The 18,314-nt window shown below is 42.7% G+C and overlaps 3 protein-coding genes across 3 annotated transcripts in view; 1 reads left to right on the forward strand and 2 right to left on the reverse strand.

Annotated features, from left to right (window-relative positions):
• The window catches only part of LOC308172947 (TRAF3-interacting JNK-activating modulator-like), a gene marked incomplete at both ends in the record, with an annotated part of 7,124 nt that extends 4,262 nt beyond the window's left edge, over window positions 1-2,862 (forward strand). The window contains 5 exons of the mRNA XM_080547913.1: window positions 725-796; window positions 962-1,102; window positions 1,403-1,540; window positions 2,060-2,257; window positions 2,671-2,862. Of these exons, the coding sequence (XP_080404039.1) occupies window positions 725-796; window positions 962-1,102; window positions 1,403-1,540; window positions 2,060-2,257; window positions 2,671-2,862 (741 nt within the window). The remainder of the gene's footprint in view (window positions 1-724; window positions 797-961; window positions 1,103-1,402; window positions 1,541-2,059; window positions 2,258-2,670) is intronic.
• Window positions 2,863-3,305: 443 nt separating this feature from the next.
• On the reverse strand, window positions 3,306-9,374 carry irf6 (interferon regulatory factor 6). The gene is made up of 8 exons (XM_080548114.1): window positions 9,302-9,374; window positions 8,416-8,607; window positions 8,089-8,284; window positions 7,813-7,911; window positions 7,298-7,561; window positions 5,603-5,995; window positions 4,999-5,117; window positions 3,306-4,849 (listed from the first exon to the last, which is right to left on the reverse strand). The coding sequence occupies exons 2-8, from the start codon at window positions 8,596-8,598 to the stop codon at window positions 4,619-4,621; spliced, it is 1,485 nt and encodes a 494-aa protein (XP_080404240.1). The 5' UTR covers window positions 8,599-8,607; window positions 9,302-9,374; the 3' UTR covers window positions 3,306-4,618.
• Window positions 9,375-10,760: 1,386 nt separating this feature from the next.
• guca1ab.2 (guanylate cyclase activator 1Ab.2) lies at window positions 10,761-15,320 on the reverse strand. The gene is made up of 4 exons (XM_080548743.1): window positions 15,007-15,320; window positions 12,393-12,542; window positions 11,977-12,067; window positions 10,761-11,850 (listed from the first exon to the last, which is right to left on the reverse strand). The coding sequence occupies exons 1-4, from the start codon at window positions 15,196-15,198 to the stop codon at window positions 11,720-11,722; spliced, it is 564 nt and encodes a 187-aa protein (XP_080404869.1). The 5' UTR covers window positions 15,199-15,320; the 3' UTR covers window positions 10,761-11,719.
• Between the last annotated feature and the right edge of the window lie 2,994 nt (window positions 15,321-18,314).

Here is an 18,314-nt window from a genome sequence, read left to right on the forward strand (position 1 = left end):
TTTCCTATACACTTCTTTTAATGAGGAGAATTTAGAATTGGAAGTGGAATTTCTGTTTTCTTCCTGAATTGACAGAATTTAAATTGAACCTGATGCCTACATGTCTGTTCCTATGTGCCCACCACCCCATACTCTGTCTACCAGAAACTGAGAATCTCAGCGTTTTTTAGACTGTGGTTAGGCTGGAAATTGTCAATCCCATCTGGCAACCCTGATACAGTGATGTAATGACATAGCTCTCCAGTCTAGCCAGTGGAAAAGCAAACTGGTTCTTAAAAGTTTTCGCAAGTTGAACCAACTGCGAACTGGTGTTCCGCCAATTTATGCTGCGTTGTTACAAAATGCTACCATAGTGCGAAATGTAACCCTAACCCTAGCAGCACATTTGGATAGGTATCATAAATTGGCAAAACACCGGCACTAGCAACCAGCACAGAACTAGAACTAGGTCCACCTTGGTGGGAAAGAGGTATGTTTGGTTCAGTTCTCTAGCTGAGAAGATGTGGTTTCAAAGACTTAATATACTCACAGCGTCTCGTCCGTCATCTCAGTGGAGGAGACAGGGTAACCACAGCCCTGTCAGAGAAGCTGAGAGAGGGAACACATAGAGAGACTCATAGGGAGAAAAATAAATAGATCAAAGCCATTTTTCACCTGTATCTCCCTTTCAGTCTTAACTAGTTTTCTCTCTCTTTCTGTCTCTCCCTCCCCGCCTCCCTAACAGGTGTGTTTCAAGGAGGACCAGATGAAGGGAACGATTGCGGCTCTAGAGTCACAACTGAAAATCAGTGTTCAGGTGTGTTCAGGCATGAAGTCTATACGGCTTCATATGAAATCATTAGACTGAAATCACCATGGAGGTATTATTGAAATAGATATCTTTGCTTTGGGAGCGTGAGCATCATGCTAACTGACACACACCCCCCCCCCCTCTCTCTCTCTCTCTCTCTCTCTCTCTCAGAGACTGTCCAGGGACGGAGCTAAGAGGCTGCTTCTGCATGCTGACCAGCAGAGACAGGAGGTGGAGGAGAGGGCTGTGGCGGCCCTCCAAAGGGTCACTGGGCAGAAGACCAAGGCCCAGGACAGGGCTCATAGCCTAGAGGTGAGGAGGGCTTGTGGAAAAAACATGGGTTTTTCTATGGGTAGATTGTTCCAAATAACACAAAATGCTATAAGCCTAAACATCCAGTAGAACCATCAACAATGGGTTTCACTTGTACTTGATGATAATAAAAAATAATACAAATAATAATAATAATTCATTTTATTTATAAAGAATTCAGGGACTCGGAGACGCTGACAGTATGGGTACACAAAAGAAAACACAGAAACAACAAGTAAACAGATAGCAACAATACTTGATGATAGCAGATTTATGCTTACTGTTTGTTGTTTTCACTAGATGGAGCTCCAGGCTGCCCAGGCTGAGTCAACCATGTGGAAACAGCGCCACCAGGAGGAGAAGAGGGACTGCACCGAGCTGAAGACTTCTCTGGAGCAGAACGTCGACTGTCTAAACCTGCTACAGAGCCAACTAGAGGTGTTCACCACACACACACACACATACACACACACACACACACACACACACACACACACACACACACAGACACAGACACAGACACAGACACAGACACAGACACAGACACAGACACACACACACACACACACACACACACACACACAGACACAGACACAGACACAGACACAGACACAGACACACACAGACACAGACACAGACACAGACACACACACACACACACACACACAGACACAGACACACACACACACACACACACACACACACACACACATGCACACACACAGACACAGACACACACTCTATTAATATTAGGCAGTCTCTTTTCCTCGCACATATATTCATTAATATAAACCAGAACCTCTACAACATGTCTAACTAGTGAACCCAGTCCTCTCACCATCTACAACATGTCTAACACACACACACACACACACACACACATATATATATATAATTATGTGCAAATATAGTATACCACCCTGTATCCTTATATGTCCAGTATTCCTTCCTCCTCAGAGAGTGATGGGACATGAGGCCACCCTGCAGACACAGCTGCTGCTGCACCAGCACACGGAGGTTGAGCTCCATCTACAGGTACGCCACCTGGAGGACAACCTCCAGACCTGCAGGGCAGAGCTGGATACAAGGAGACAGCAGGAGCAGGACAACATCAGAGACCAGCTACAGGAGGACCTGGAGAGGCAACAACCGGATGTCATAGGTGCTTTACGCTGTCGACTCAGACATTAACACCACACAGGACAGGCCAACTCAAGACATTTCTCTTTTTTTTAACCATGAGTTTTTTTTTTTTTTGCTATGTATTAATCTGTATTCATTCATGTTGACATTATCGTATATATATTTTGTCCTTAGAGCATCCCTTGGATGACCGTTCTCATCCAGACATGTCACAAAGCAATACCGAACAGATCCAGCTGGGAGCGCATCATAGGAGAGAGGTCAGAATCTGTCAACCATTCCCTTGCTTGTCATCAATCCCAGCCACAATGGCAGCTACTGTCTGTCTTCATTGTGTATCCCAACACTAATGTGTTAGTTCTGTACAGCAACATTGTTGTTACGTTAGTGATTGATACTGATGGGATATTTCCTTTCCCACCAAGAGACGCAGCCGTCCCTGGATGATCCTGTCCCTGGTCGTCATGGTGATGGCCATTTTGACATTGTCGTTGGTTGATTTCCCCTTGATAACAACTCAGCTGTGGGTCTTTTACCAAGTACTACAGGAACGCATGGAGACGTACCACTACGACACAACACCACCAGAGCATTCTGGGTGCGATAGACCCATATAACTGCAATAGGAGGGACCTGGGGAGAAGAACTGGAAGGCCTGGGGAAATGTGTGTCTCGTTTATTCATGTTAATGTTTTCCTAGCCCACTGTACTGTAAATGTGTAGTGATATCAAACAAATGATATTTTCTATGTTTTTATAACTGTACATGTCTTTACATCTTGAAGGCAATTTACAAATAGGATGTCAAACCACACTGCATTTTGTGAACACTGCCTCCTGTTCATGCGTGCCCTTCTCATTACTTTGTAGCCCAATATCAATGTGTTTAGAGTAGTAGACACATTTGGAATAACTGAATATTAAAACTGACACAACAAATTAAACCACTTGCAATGAAACCCATTTCATTATTTGATATACTATTATCCATTTGGATCGTACCTAAAAGGTATCTTGAATTAATAATACAACATTACAAAGTAATCCGGTTTCACACAGTTTTATTTCATAAAATGATGATACCAATAACTATAGGGTAAAGTTGTTGGGATCGTATCCAGCCATAAGATTCCATTTTGTCCCAAAAGCACAGTGACACCTCTTATACAACATCTCCATACAATTATAATTTAATTCATTTAATTTTGGTTTCCCATTTTTCTGAATGAACAGAATACTTAAAAGGTGATGTTTCAGAAGTAGTTGGAAATACCCTGAAAGAGTAAATATACATGGAAAATGCCTAAGCATCTAATTAAATGAAGAGGAACAAACTATTTGGTTTGCCAAAATATGAATCAAGAGCTATATATATACACTGCAATAGTGTTACCATACAAATCAGACATAGGAAAGGATATAATAATACATACAAAAGAATACAGTGAGAATGTCTAAAAAATATATTATGGTTGGACCTCAGCACTGAATACAGTAGTAACTTGTCTATGACCAATATAGAGGAAACACTCAAAAAGGTGTAATCCTAAAACAAAATTCATTGATGTTTGCCACTAGCGTTCTGAGCCACATGCTTAGCATTCTGAGCTGGAAGGGCTCATCAAACAAACAACTGTGAACTTCTTCATGGTTTAAAAAACAGACAGACAGCAAACAGATCACAGATTCATGGCTCACAGTTACGGAACAGCTCTAGTTCAGTGACCCACCAGATGTCACTGACTGTATTGCATAACTGGGGAACAGGGTTATGTCTATAACTGATTAACTATGCTAAATGTTGCCTCGCAGTATGCAGGACTTTGACCCATGTTGTCCCACCAATGCTGCTCTAGTTCCTACTCACATAGTGCAGGGCTTTACGACAACAGACCGATGCTTTCCTCACTGTCGACATGGCGGTAGCGGTAATAGTTAGTAATATATACACATGGCCATCTTACAAAATATCAAAGCATGAAAAGCTCCAGTATGTAGATTTCTGCTTTAAGGAATGAGATCGCACGATGTAAGTGCTGTAATAATCCAAACAAAGAGCTTTCTCAAATCCGGTGTCGGGTAGGACATTGCATTTTGGCGCTATTCGAAAAACATAGCATATGCACGATTACATGCTACATGCTGGACCTTTACGGGCAAAACAGATTAATAGAGGTTCTAAAGGCTTAATCATCCCCTCCATTTTCCTACCGAGGAGCCAATTGTACATGATACACGAATGAAACGTACGTACTTCTGTGCTGACCGTAATCTACTCTCACAAGTCAACAGGAGTTGGGCAACAGGAAGTAAGAGGACAGCGTCCACCTGGACCTGTGATGGCCTGGTTAAGGTGGAGCCGGCCTGGGCTGTTCACTGGGCTTGCAGGGCCTGGGGCAGGTGTAATCCAGCGCCGGGGGGCAGAGGCCAGCCCTCCTGGCCCTGGTGGTTCTGAAGGAGACGGTAGAGCTGCTTCAGGTGGGTCACGATGTTGTCCTTGATGTCGGGGATGGAGATCTGGAGGCGCACGCTGCCGCTGTCGAAGGACCGGGTGCAGTCGCCCGAGAACATCTCGTTGATCATGCGAGCCACCACGGGGACGATCTGGCAGGGAGCAGGGAGGGGGGAAGATGCGTCAGTTACAGCATAGACCTCACCTCCAGCCAAACAGGGATGAATTGAAGGCTACTTGGAAGAAATCCATGGAAAAACGACATACTATGAAGCATTACATTACGAAGACAGTCTCCTACCTGCACCATGATGAGCTTCCTCTCCCTCGGCCTACCGTCAGGCCACTCCTCTCCAAAGCACAAGTTGATGTCAAACATCGGAGGGGTTGTGGTCTGGCCCCTCTGGTGGGCTATCACACCTGTCACATAGCAAAAAGAAACCTGGTCACAACTACAATCACACAGCAACTCTGTTTCACATCACACTTACAGTGCAATTTTGCAAATTTGCAGGTTCTTCCCTCTGGTTTGGCTTGAATTCTAAATGATCCCATAACTGGTGTAGTCGTGTTACGTTTCGCAACAAGCTCCATCTCTCTACCATGTAGGCTACTGTCTGTTTGCCAAATCCTGTGCAGACGTTTTTAACACTCGAAAGCCGACTTGATGTACATCAACTGTAAATCAATCCGTGCGGGTGTCCTCTGACTGCTACTGTTCTGTCACATAGGCGCATGCAGCCATTGGAAACATGTTTGATGTAAACAAAAGTAGGACCATGAATATGAAACGAAACACACCCCAAAAAAATATGCTTTGACCGCGGTTCAGAGAAAAAACACGCGATCACGTAAAACAATCGCCATTAGACAATTATTTCAGAATTGTTACAGGCACTACTTACCGCTGAGGAACGATTCCAGGCAGAAGAGTTTCACCTTCCTCTGGCGCTCGATGAGGTTGGGCGCCGTCGGGTTGGGCGCGCAGGGGCCCGACCAGTACACCTTGCACTGGCACAGGCGCACGGCGTAGATGTCGTGGCCGTTGACTTCCAGGACGAGGCCTCGGTCCATGACGTCCAGCAGCCGGTTGGTGAAGACCCTCTGCTTGTCGTTGGCGATGTGCTCGGTGGTGGGGAAGCGCAGCTGCTCCAGGCTGACGGGGCCAAACAGCTCCTCCTGGTTGACCATGGGACCCAGGTCCCCGTAGAACAGCCTGCAGCCCTGGGGGTTACTGACCGTCATGGCCGGGCACACCTCCTTGCCCCGGTACTGGAAGGACACCTCCAGGTCTGTCACTGAGGTCGGGAGAGGATGAAGGAAGGAAAAGTAGGAAACTCATGAAGCATGAAAATGACAATACCATGATGACAATATCAATACTTGGGTGATGGCTGCTCATCCCTGGTTAATGTGATCACTCTATAACCTTATCTCTATAACAGCACTACTGTTGTTTACATTACTACCTTTGAACATACTGTATATTGCACATGTCTCCTGATATAGCTTTTGGTTGGATGCTAAACTGCATTTCGTTGTATAGTACTTGTACTCTGCGATGACAATAAAGTTGAATCTAATCTAATCTAATAAAGTCTGAGACGCACCATCATTATATTAGATTCGATGAGTGCATACATTTTTGGTATATATGATGCCAGCAGGAATCAAACCCACAACCTGTTGCAAACGGTAGCCCCGCAACTTGGAGTGAGTTTTATCATCTCAACTCTGTTACATTAGCACCACGCTCTACCAACTCAACTCACAGGGGCCAGCTAGTCTCCGTGGGTAAGCTAGCTCCCACGTGATCAATGCATGAATGAATGAATGGTCTTTATTGTCATTGATATAGTACAGGTACCAAACAACGAAATTTGGGAGGGGGGGCTCCCCTGGTGCTAGGAAAAAAACTAAAAACAAGAAGGGAAAAGAGCTGGTTTACATAAATAAAGGCTATGTACACTATCCACTATACTATACTATACAAATAAAACACTGTGCTGTACTCTATGCTATGCTATACCTATTCTAACATTTCCTATCTCTGAACCTTATGTACCCGAGGGTTGTCATATTGCACATAGTGTTATTGCACATTCATTTAAAGTGTCGCAGTTTGCAGGTTTGAAATGTTCACAGTTGTGTTTCAGTATTGCACTTGATTTCAATCTAGTAGCTGCCATCAAATTGTCTAGATTGTCCAGGGCCTAGAACCTAGGTCTTTGCTGTGTTCAGGGCCTGAATGGCCCTGGGGTAGAAGCTGAGCTTCAGTCTGTTTGGCATGTAAGCAGTCATAACGACTGTTTGTCCTGAGATTTCTACTACCCTCTTGCACTTGTAATGTCTATCCAGTGTCTACTATAAAACAAATAATTAAAATAAACATTCTTCTCCTAGCACGACGACTGCCAATGGCTGCTGGCCTGAACTAGATTACTTTTCCTGCTACGACTGGTGGATAGATGACTCACTTGCTTAGTCAAATGTATCGATTGTAAGTCTCTTTGGAATAAGGCGTCTGCTAAAAGCCAAAAATGTAAATGTAAATGTAAATGTAAAACTCTCATTGAAATGTTTATCTGTGTAGGACTCACTGGGCAGGGAGCTGATCCACATTTCTGGAGAGGCGAACATCATGGCTTCCGACATCATGGAAGGGGGCTGCGTCTCCAGAGGAGCGGGGGGCAATTCCATGGGTGAGTTGTCCATTTCCACATCCACAGGTTCCTCCTTTGGCCAGACATCCACAGGCTCCTCTTTGGGCCAAGCTTCATTTGGAGGGGGACAGCTGGGCGGCTGGATGGGCGAGACTGACCCAGCAGGAGACCACATAAGGTGCAGAGGAGACGGACTGGCGCCTGGACAGAGAAAAACGAGAAACAAAAACATGATTTCTTGACATGCCACAACGCAACGCAAACAAACCTCTTAATTGTTTGCAGATCTGAAGGAGCTGGATAGGTGAATGATCATATCGTAGAAGCTCCCCTACAACAATGAGATGGCTAGGTGGAGCCATCACCATACTGCTGATACCCATCGGGTTCCTTCAGATGAATAGGGGGACTAAGGTCACATAAATACGAGAGAGACTTTTGCCCTAACTGACCATTGGGTGGGTAAGGAGGGAGGGACTCTGGAGTTTCGGGGACATCATCATCGCCCCCTTCTTCCTCATAAGGTGTCCAAGACCCAGGGTCTGAGGAACCTGAAGGGGGTGGAGAGATAGCAAGGAAATTAGAAGATCAAGAAACCATCGAAATTCAACATCAAACCTGATACCAAACAATCCAGGTGATGTAACTAATCCAATGCAGACGGCAGGATTTTCATTTGTAAAAACATGTTCTCTTGACGCGCTCCTTCGCCTCCTTGGACATGTTACCTGGGTTACTGAGGGGCTGCGGGATGTCGCAGACGTCATAGATCTTCAGGGGGTTCATGGGAACTTCTTTGGTGCCGTCGTAAATGAGGTTGAACTCGCGGCTCTTGTTGAGGGCACATCGAAGCTGGGCTTTCCACTTGGCGGGGTCCGGTTCATCCGCACCTTCGTGGAACTTTCCCGTCTCCACTGCCCAGGCCTGTTGAAGTGGGAGAGGTGAAAGATGAACGACACATTCGGAAAAGAACGTCCACAATTAAGCCCAATTAAGAAAAGTTCCCCCGCCAACATGCTTTGCGTACTGTGTAACAAACATTCGCTTTAACTCACTTTAAAGATTGTGTTCTCTTCCTCCTGCTGAGCTGTGTGGCGTGTAGCGTGTTTCCAGGGGATCCTGAAGCGTTTGGTGTCCCGGTCGATCCACCCCAGACCTGGGTAGAGCCCGCTATCCACCTGGGCAACCAGCCAGGGCTTGAGCCGAACACGCCGCGGGGTGTGTGGGGGGCCTGACATCCTGACTGCCTAGGGGAGGGGATGAGAAACAAAGGGTGGGAAACTGGGGAACGTACACATTGCAGAGGGTTGTGACTTTAGACATCTAATGCATCTTAACCAAAACAAAGCAAGATTTTCCAAAAACACAGTGTGCTGTGCTGGAAGGGCATAGCCTTCATCTGTTTGTGGGAATTAAAACACACAGCCCTACATAGTTATCCAAACAGACATGGACTTATTTGGGATGCATAGATGAACACAAAGAGCACTTGTAGTTCAGTCTATCTTGCTACATTACAGAAACCCAACCACCTGTCACCAAAAATGTCCCCCTCCATCCCAAGGTGGGGGTAATGGAAGTCCCATGCTTCCATGGGAATCTGCACATCCAAGGCAATCTAGTACAATCTGGTGTTTTCAATGGTGGATTGGGAAATGTATATTTACTAAATGCAAAATATGTCCAATCTTACACCCGTCTTACATCATTGAAAAGTAGTTTAATTTACACGGTGTGATCAAGTGTGCGACCAAAATCTTTCGATAATAGTTGGAGTAAACTAAACGTTTATTTCGCCATAACAAACGTAGCAAAACGTGATCAAATAGGCTTAAATGCTACAGAGAAACATATAACATAGTTGTATGTTTTGATTAAAAGTGTCCTATTGACAAACAAAACAAACTAAACATAGAACCTACAAAGCGCTGCGAAACTTACCTGCAGTTGGAAGCTGCCAACCAGGAAGTGGCTCCTTTCCTTTCTCTCTCCGGGAATAATAAAATCAACTGAAATCTTCAGGGATTTTTTTTCTTCCAGCAAGCTATGTTTGTATCCGTCACAATCAGACTAAAATGGTATAAAATGATATAAAGCAGGACTAATGTCCTCCCTTTGAGAGAGCAGTGTTGGTAGTGTTGATCAGAGGAGAGGTGTGGGCCCCTCTCTCTCCCTCCCGAAACTCAGGTACGCCGTGACGTCATCACTGTGACACACCTTTCAGCTGAGACACAGAAACAGACTTTCGATGCAAACTTCTTGTGCTCATAAAGAATGTATGAATGAATGAATGAATGGTCTTTATTGTCATTGATATAGTACAGGTACCAAACAACGAAATTTGGGAGGGGGGGCTCCCCTGGTGCTAGGAAAAAAATACTAAAAACACTAAAAAAAAATACTAAAAATACTAAAAAATACTAATGATTCACTATTACAATGCTAGGCTTCATCAGTTATCTATTGTATAGGCCTACTATAGTCGAGTATAGTCTCTAAACATTTGACATAGTCCAATGCAATAACACTGGTTCCGTACGTTTTTGAATGCAATTCAAGTGTGAGGGGAAACAAATCAATCCAAAGAGCATGGCCATCCTACAGCTAGTGAAATCTGTTATTGTCTCACACACGTGGCATCTGTTATGTACACACATTGTAGGTTACTAGGCCTTATTGTTTGTGATGTATGTACATGTCATGGAACACAGCTCTGCCTCCACGGTTGCAGCCACACCCAGAAACTGAAACTGCCCCAAGGCCTTTTACCATAATGTGCCAAGTCACCAGCGCTCAGGTGTCCTGGGGACTACCCTCTCCACTACCCTCATTCAGGTCATAGTTTCGGCTGTGTGTGTCTGTGTGTGTGTGTGTGTGTGTGTGTGTGTGTGTGTGTGTGTTTTGAATTGTAGGCTGTATTGCTGTTTATTTACATTATTTGGATTTTGTGAATTTTGTGAATTTTCTGAACAATGCGACAATAGCCCACATTTATTTACGCGTGGGACATATCCCCTGTTTCCATTTATTTTCTTTCAGTGTGTCACTGTCACTGGGATCCTTACCATAATTCTTTGAAATGACCAGACAAGAGGATTGTTCAATTTTCATTTCACTTTCATTTTGACACCATAGGCAAATTAAGTGACCCTGAGTCTAGCCTAACCGAAGTCTGTTGTGCACATTTAGACTTGAGATAGTGAAACACCAGGGAAAATAAGCATTTAGTAGGACAATAATGCCCCTGAGAAGGTGAAAGAAGTGATGGTAGCCTGTGTTGGAGGATGTGTCTATAGAGAAATATCCTATTATCATCTCCAGACCCACATTAAGATGAGTCACTGAGGCAAGGTCTGATTTGAGAACATTTTATTGAAGAGATAGAGTAAGTTATCATTGCAATGCAATCATCAAAACTGTGAACAAATCTCATAGAGTAGATATATCATACGTGTACTTCTTGTACTTTTCAGGATTAGCCATGTCATTTTTTTAGTGATAAATCATATACATGTACACGGTCATTTTTTGAGTGGTAAATCATAAACATTTACAATGGTAGTTCAGCTTATGACAAATAGCAATGAATTTATTTATTTCAACATGTTTAAAGGTACTGTATACATCACTAATCAGAAAAACTATGTTTCAAGTAGCAAAGAATGTAATATTCATGAAGTTTCTTTTCACAGGCAAGTGCACTTAAGGTGAACGTGAATGAGTATCATACAGGGGCGAAAGGTCCTTAGTTTCCATGGCGACCATTTTTAGAGTCAGGTGTTAGGTGCTTGGCGTGAACACTACTTCAAAAAACATCCATGTCGGATTTCCAGTTAAACTCACCAGCACTCACCTACAGTGTGCACAGTACAATGTAAAGTTGTTTTTACACCAATTAATATGATGTTTTCTTATGAGTTCAGAACATGAGGATGCTGAATAAAGAACATATTTACTTGATTGTCACTGGAGATACAAACAGAGAGAAAACATAATGGAACTGTTTAGAAAAACTCCTTCTCCTTCACAGTGACCAGATCACCCCGGCTTACAATCTCACTCATTATAGTCCTTCAGAGCCTCAGTCTGGCTGCCACATGTGGGCTTATATAGACTGACTTATATAGCGCCTTTATCCAAAGCGCTTTACAACGGCCTCTCATTCACCCATTCACACACACATTCACACACCAATGGCGGCAAGCTACCATGCAAGGCGCCGGCCCGCTCATTGGGAGCAATTTGGGGTTCAGTGTCTTGCCCAAGGACACCTCGACATGTGGCCAACCGGGGCACTGTGCATTCTTCCTCTTTTGGCACAGTCAATGCTTTTAAACTGATGTTTTTGAAGCTGCAAAACTAGGGAGTGGTGTGCATCTCTCCATGGATCCTTTGGACGATATGTGACATGTCCAAACTCTCAGTCAGTATCTCCAGCAGCATCGCGTCGTTCTGTATGCCCTCCAGAAACTCCTCTAGGGACAGTTCGCCTGAGACACAAACAAACACAGACATTTAAACATTCAGAATCTCTCATTCACAAACACATTCCTAAACTCTGAGTCGAATGACCATTTTGTGAAATCAGGAAGACACAGTGAGTTGTGGAATCTTACCATCTCCATTGATGTCAATCTTGTCAAACACCATGTTGGTGAAGTCCTCGACTGACATATCATGCTGAGTTCCATTGATGGCACGGATGGCCTAGTGTAGAGAGAAGGGAGGATAGAGTCAGTATTAAAAAGCCCGAACATACCAAAGCTACCAAAAACCATATGCTTTTTACTCAGATAGTCTGACTAGGACATTGATATGTACATAATATGACTAGAACCAATAACTTCCAGGGGCCCCTGAAACTGTAAGTGAAATATTATTCCAGTAGGTGTCAGCCAAGTCTTGGAATTGACCCCCTACACATCATGCCATCTTAGTAAGATGATCTCACAGGTGTGAGTCTAATGGGCTATCACACATCTGATGGCCCTCTAATGGTCTATCACACAGGACTGTGTTTGTCCATTGTCACCTTAAATATGAGGAGAAGTTCACTGCGGTCGATACAGCCACTCCCGTCCACATCGTACAGTTTAAAGGACCAGCGTAGCTTCTGCTGCACACGGCCCGTCAGCACCAGACTGAGCGCTGCCACGTATTCCATGAAGTCAATATAGCCATCCTGCAGAACATGCAACAATATAGAACAGATTTAACAGTTTAACAACCTTTGCTGTGACAAATAACACCAATAACACCAGTGAAAAGTGAAACCATCAATTTCCCCTGAAACATTGACATGTAAGTTAACACTATGGCCTACAACCCATTGCATGTACCCTAACACAATTCAATCATTAAGGGAAAATAAGAATGTGGGACAAATGATCATGTATGATATGATCTGTGTGGTCTACAGCTAATCTCTTTACTGTCTGGTAAAAAGGGGAAAAAAGGTTTAAAAAAACCTAATTCTTTCTTCTTCGAGTGTTATGCCTGCCAATGGCCCCTGGCCCCACCATAGATCACTTTTTTGGGCGATGACTGATGGTTAGATGACTTCACTTACTTAGACAAATGTATTTGTTTGAAAGTCGCTTCAGATAAAGGCGTCTGCTAAAGGCCAAAAATGTGACCCATCACCCTCCTTTGAAGCCGCTCAACAATAACAGGATTACAACTGTGCACAGCTATATGCAGCTCTATCTATAGAGTTCAAGCGACGTGATCCACTGCAAAGTACACAACAACAGTTAAGACTCAATACATAATTATGACACAGATACTGTCAATGTGTTATTGTACTATTCTATACTATCGGGACATACGTTTGGAGTTCTGTTATTATTGTATTGTTCATTGTAGGCTATAAAAAAAGAGTATGCTATGTTATACACTGACATGAAACAGTAGTATAATGCGTACCAGCCTGTTTTGAGTCATTCATGCTTAAAGACATAGATCGGAGTGCCTTGGTCCAGGACTTTTTGAGTAGGCCTACAAAATATGATTCTTCTTGAGCAGATCATAAAATCATAAAGCATTTTATTCAAATGGTTTCAGATTCACCCTGTAGTCACTGTTTCGTTAAGGACATGAATTAGTCAATTATTGTTCGCTATGGACGAATACTCTTTTGTTATACTAGAAAAACACTATTTGCAATGTATTGCAATCCAGGCCTTGGTTTATGTTTTGGATTAAACTTTAGTCCTATTACTTAACAGATAAAAGCCATATGTTCTATATGTCTAATGTTCACTTGTTGTAATGTTTATTTAATCCCTTGAATCTCAAGAGCACCTTCTGAAGCATTATTCAGAGGCACTGTATTCATTCATAAATGTATGTCATTCAAGTCATTCAATGGGCTAGGTGCATTTAATTCTACTCAACACCAGAGACCAGTGGGCTATCTTTAGTTCTTTTTTACCTGTGCTTGTGTCAGCAGGTGCAGGTAAATGCTTATGTGACCCTGCTGCTCTAAGGCCACTTTGGTGGACGGTGTAAACCACTTGTAAGATAATCTATGAGACCACAGTTAGGCCTACGAGTTCAAGCTTCATTTTAGTTGCATCATGCATGCTGAAAGAAAATACAATATATAGGCTGTTAGGCCCAATCATGGTAAATCACAAGACACTGTCCATTAAATGATATTATGAATAAAACAAATAGCTATTCAATCAAATACAGGCCAATAGAAAAAGGCTTGTTGATCACATGATTAGCTACCTTTTCTTTTCTGTGTTCACTTCAGATATATGTTTTTGAATACTAATATTTATTTAAATTGAACAACTGCTAACAGAAAATAGCTTTACTATGAGATAATTCAGTTAGGTATATAAACAGACAAGTGAGAATGTGTGTCATTTTTGGTCAGGGGTCTTCACACAGGTTGTTGTGGCAACCATTAGCCACAATAAGGATTTCCCACTATCTTGATCTGATTTTACGGTCTTGGGTTAATCCAGTTAGGAAAGATCTCTTTCAAAAGCTAGGGTTAGCGTTAGGGTTAGATTAGGGTTGGAAGGGGAGCTCAGTGGCCTCCGAGGCTATCTGTGTTAATCGTTGTAGTCTATATTTGTGAGTGACGTTGTGCTTCCAATCCACATCGACATGACGCACAGATACAGATGGATGAATGAATGAATGAATGAATGAATGAATGAATGAATGAATGAAAGCTTTATTTCGAACATGTGAAAAAAGAAATAGTTATAACAACAAAAAACAAAACAAAAACAAGAAAAAACAAAACAAAACAAGAAAAAACAAAACAAAACAAAAAACACTATTTACTTAACATGTCCGATGGATGAATCATGAATGACAACATGCGGTGAAACATTAAGGGTAACTGACTGACCGATATTGAATTTCACCTGTTCAGTAATGGTCAGGGTTAAGAATAGGGTCAGATTCAGGGTTAGGGTTGTAGGTTTGATTAAGACTAGGGTTATAGTCGGGTTGTCAATGGAATGATAGGAAAGGAATGGGACGCTGGTCCCCTTTTCTCCATTCAAATGCGGCATGTTTATTATGTAAACAAAAATGTCATATTTAAGATGACTGATTAAACGAAAACATGTCATGATGCCTGAGTCACGTTAGATAGACACAAATACACCAGATTATCTTACCTTATTCAGATCAAAAGTGTCAAACATGGCCGTAACGTATTGGTTTGAAGGTTCCGATAGGTTTTTCATTCCGAAAAACTTCTTGAATTCGTAGAAGGTGAGAAGTCCAGATGGGCACTCGGTCATAAATTTCCTGTACCACCGATGACTCTCGAGGGCGCTGAAATCCTCCAAAGAGATTTCACTCCCCATATCAATCTTGTATCTCTACCGCTACGGGCAATTCTAATAAACTAAATAAAAAAGAATAAAAAATGAATTAAAAAAACACGTAACACGTCGACGTAGACGCAACAATCCCAGGTCAGTGTGTAAACCCTTCCAAGTTTAGATGCAAATAACTGTTTTCAACTCCTGGGATCCTGAGAGCTTCACGTCAGCCAATCACAGCTCTGTGCGCCTGTGACAAAGTCATAACCCCTCGTTAATCCATCCACTTGTCAATCACAGGAGTGATTATGGAGAATAGAATATACGCCCCCAGTTCCCCCAGGTTAATCAAGGTTCAACGGACTGATTTGAGTTAGTAAGTCCTTCACATAAGCTGATGCCATTTGCCACTTGTTCTATTAAGCAATTGATCTTATTTACAATCTTATGACAGTATGCTGTGTTGGTTTTGTTGATAACCTACATATCTAAGGGGTCATTGCATTAGATTAGACTAATGAGATCTAGCTAACACTTGACTCAAATCAAAGGTTGTCTGAGGTTGTCTAGTCTAACATCTTGAATTCTACTTGGCAAAAACACACCATACACTGTACTATTGAAATGTACGCTTACAATTTATCAAATTTACCATTACCAAAAAAACACAATTTAACAATAATACAGTAACAAAAATTAATATTTTTTTTAACAAAGTAGGAAAAGTTCAGACACAAAACACAGTCTAACAGTGTGGCAGCTTAATTGTTTATTGTGAGCCGTGCCTATAGCAACTTCTCCACTTGACTGGGTTGCTGGCAGGAATGCCGATGAGGCGGCGTTTGTGGTCTGTCTCCCATGAAAAGCGATACCCGCAGGTGGGCCTCAGCACCGTGCAGAACGGGTTCAGGGAGTTGAAGCCGATGGTCACCCGAGGTAGTGACTCTTGGCTGGGGGGGTCAAGGTTTGAGGGTCTGGTGGCATGATGGCCTTGGTGGTGGATCATAGGGGGAAGGAGGCTCCCTTGGTGGTGGATCATAGGGGGAAGGAGGCTCCCTTGGTGGTGGATCATAGGGGGAAGGAGGCTCCCTTGGTAGTGGATCATAGGTGGTAAGAGGGTCCTGCCATGCTGCTGCCGTCTCCAGGAGAAGACCAGAAGATCCATCTGCTTGTCCACCACTCTGTTTCTGCTGGCATTGACAGGCACGAGGGTCTTCAGTGGGTTGTTCAGCACCTAAGGGAATCAAAATGCCCAATTCAACTTAGGAAATGGGGTACTGTAGTACACTCTCCCTATGTATTTTAGGGTGTGATAAGACTCCTGAGATTATTTGAAATGCTCAAAATGAAACGCTGATAAAGAATGTAACGCAAATTAGATATCTTTTGTTTGAATGTGTTCCATTTGTTGTCCTACTAACAGTATTGTTGTCCTACTAACAGACGATGTTGTGGATTATACACTTCAGTGGTCTTCAGACAGATGTTTCAGTTCATAGCTCTTAAAGCTCATCGTTGTCTATTTCTCCCTCACAAATCCCCCTCGCCCACCAAGCCCTTTTCACTTACCTGACGCCTCATTGAGGCTCCTACATCTGGTGGCAGCTGCATCATGGTGAGAGATTGAGCTGCAAGGTCGACTGGACTGAGCAAAGACAGCGGTGGGCAACTTTAGCCTCGACTTCCACCCCCCCCAAAATAAGGAGTCTGCCGCCTGGTGTCTCTGGGCAGTGAGATTTAACTGGCCAGATGTGACATGATCTCAGGTGTTTGGTCTATGACATCACAATGCAGTGTGATGATGACATCACTGAAGCCTTGGCAGACAGAGTTCTAAATCAAACCACAATCCACTCTCTGTAGCACAACATACACAACACTAATTGGCAATGTTTAGTTTAGTAATTTCACTTCTTGTTTTTCTGCAGCCAATATCAAATCTGTCATAACACACTCCATATGAAGCACTACTACTACTACTACTACTACTACAATACTTCATCTCAGATGGGGATCTGCAGTATTTTGTAAACTGTGTAAAGAAGCTATAGAGATGATCATAACTCTGCTGTTGCATAACTGAGCTTCCATCCATGTCTCCGGTACTGATACAATTCTGCCAGCACTTGGAGTTGCATTCAATGCCTGACTTATGCTATATACTGTAAATAAAGTTTGATTGACTGATTGAGATAAATGTAACCTGTTGACTTTAGCCCAAGGCTCTCATATTAACCTCTAACTTCTGATTATTCTATCACTGCAGCTGGTATCTTGTTTCATGGCATCCTAGGTATTTTCCCTGTAAAGCACATTGTATTGCATCCGTGTAATATAGTTTATAGTATACAGTTTGATTTGATTACTTCCTGGGTTGATGACAGATATCTGTGCTTTCAGAGCCAGCACATTCTAAACATTTTCAGCATTGGTTGACATGGTGACTCCACTCTTGAGGACATAAAAACAAGACCGACCAATCCAGTTTCTGTCGCCACAACAACCATGGGAAGGTGCAGCAGACATTGCTCACCAATTGAAACATACTGTACCATTGGTACATAAATCTAGCCAGGGGGCAAACATCATGCTAACTGTGTTATTGTGAATAATTAATTTCTGAGAAGTCACCTGTCGGATGTTTACAGTCTCTTTATAAATATATATTTGTATAAACATATTTTATTGGTATAAATACATTTTAGTGAATGGAATGTATGCCCTATGTGTGTTTCTAGATACTAGACATTTTTCACCTGTTAAGTAGACAATAGATCTGTTTGACCAGCTAGTAGTCTCGCAGGCGGACGTGTTGCTCCCAGCATACCTGGTACGAATGGCTCCAGGCTAACCAGCTAGCTGCTAGCATTCTGTTTACTGTTTTAACAGCAGCAGCATTTAATACAGTGATCTCTTACTGGCAGCTGCTGGACTGAAAAAATCAGGTGTAGTGCTGAGGCACAAATATGTACATTTCAAGCCTGCAAACTGCGACACTTTAAATAAATGTGCAATAACACTATTGTGCAATATGACAACCCTAGTCGTCTATCTGTACAGTATAGTATAGTGGATAGTGTACATAGCCTTTATTTATGTAAACCAGCTCCTTCCCTTCTTGAGATTTTTTTTTTTAAAGTATTTTTTCTTTTCTCTTT

This window comes from Nansenia antarctica, assembly GCF_963989245.1.
Source record: "Nansenia antarctica genome assembly, chromosome: 18".
Classification (NCBI taxonomy): domain Eukaryota; kingdom Metazoa; phylum Chordata; class Actinopteri; order Argentiniformes; family Microstomatidae; genus Nansenia; species Nansenia antarctica.

What these genes read in the sequence shown, in the direction of transcription:
- irf6 (XM_080548114.1), bottom strand. Translation starts at nt 8,598, where the DNA reads ATGTCAGGCCCCCCACACACCCCGCGGCGTGTTCGGCTCAAGCCCTGG. An exon ending in GCAGCCCCTCAGTAACCCAG is followed by an intron (nt 7,912 to 8,088) that starts GTAACATGTCCA and finishes CACCCCCTTCAG; the next exon opens with GTTCCTCAGACCCTGGGTCT. An exon ending in CCTGGAATCGTTCCTCAGCG is followed by an intron (nt 5,118 to 5,602) that starts GTAAGTAGTGCC and finishes GCTATGTGACAG; the next exon opens with GTGTGATAGCCCACCAGAGG.
- guca1ab.2 (XM_080548743.1), bottom strand. Translation starts at nt 15,198, where the DNA reads ATGGGGAGTGAAATCTCTTTGGAGGATTTCAGCGCCCTCGAGAGTCAT. An exon ending in ACACTTTTGATCTGAATAAG is followed by an intron (nt 12,543 to 15,006) that starts GTAAGATAATCT and finishes CATGTTCTGCAG; the next exon opens with GATGGCTATATTGACTTCAT. An exon ending in GATTGACATCAATGGAGATG is followed by an intron (nt 11,851 to 11,976) that starts GTAAGATTCCAC and finishes TTTGTGTCTCAG; the next exon opens with GCGAACTGTCCCTAGAGGAG.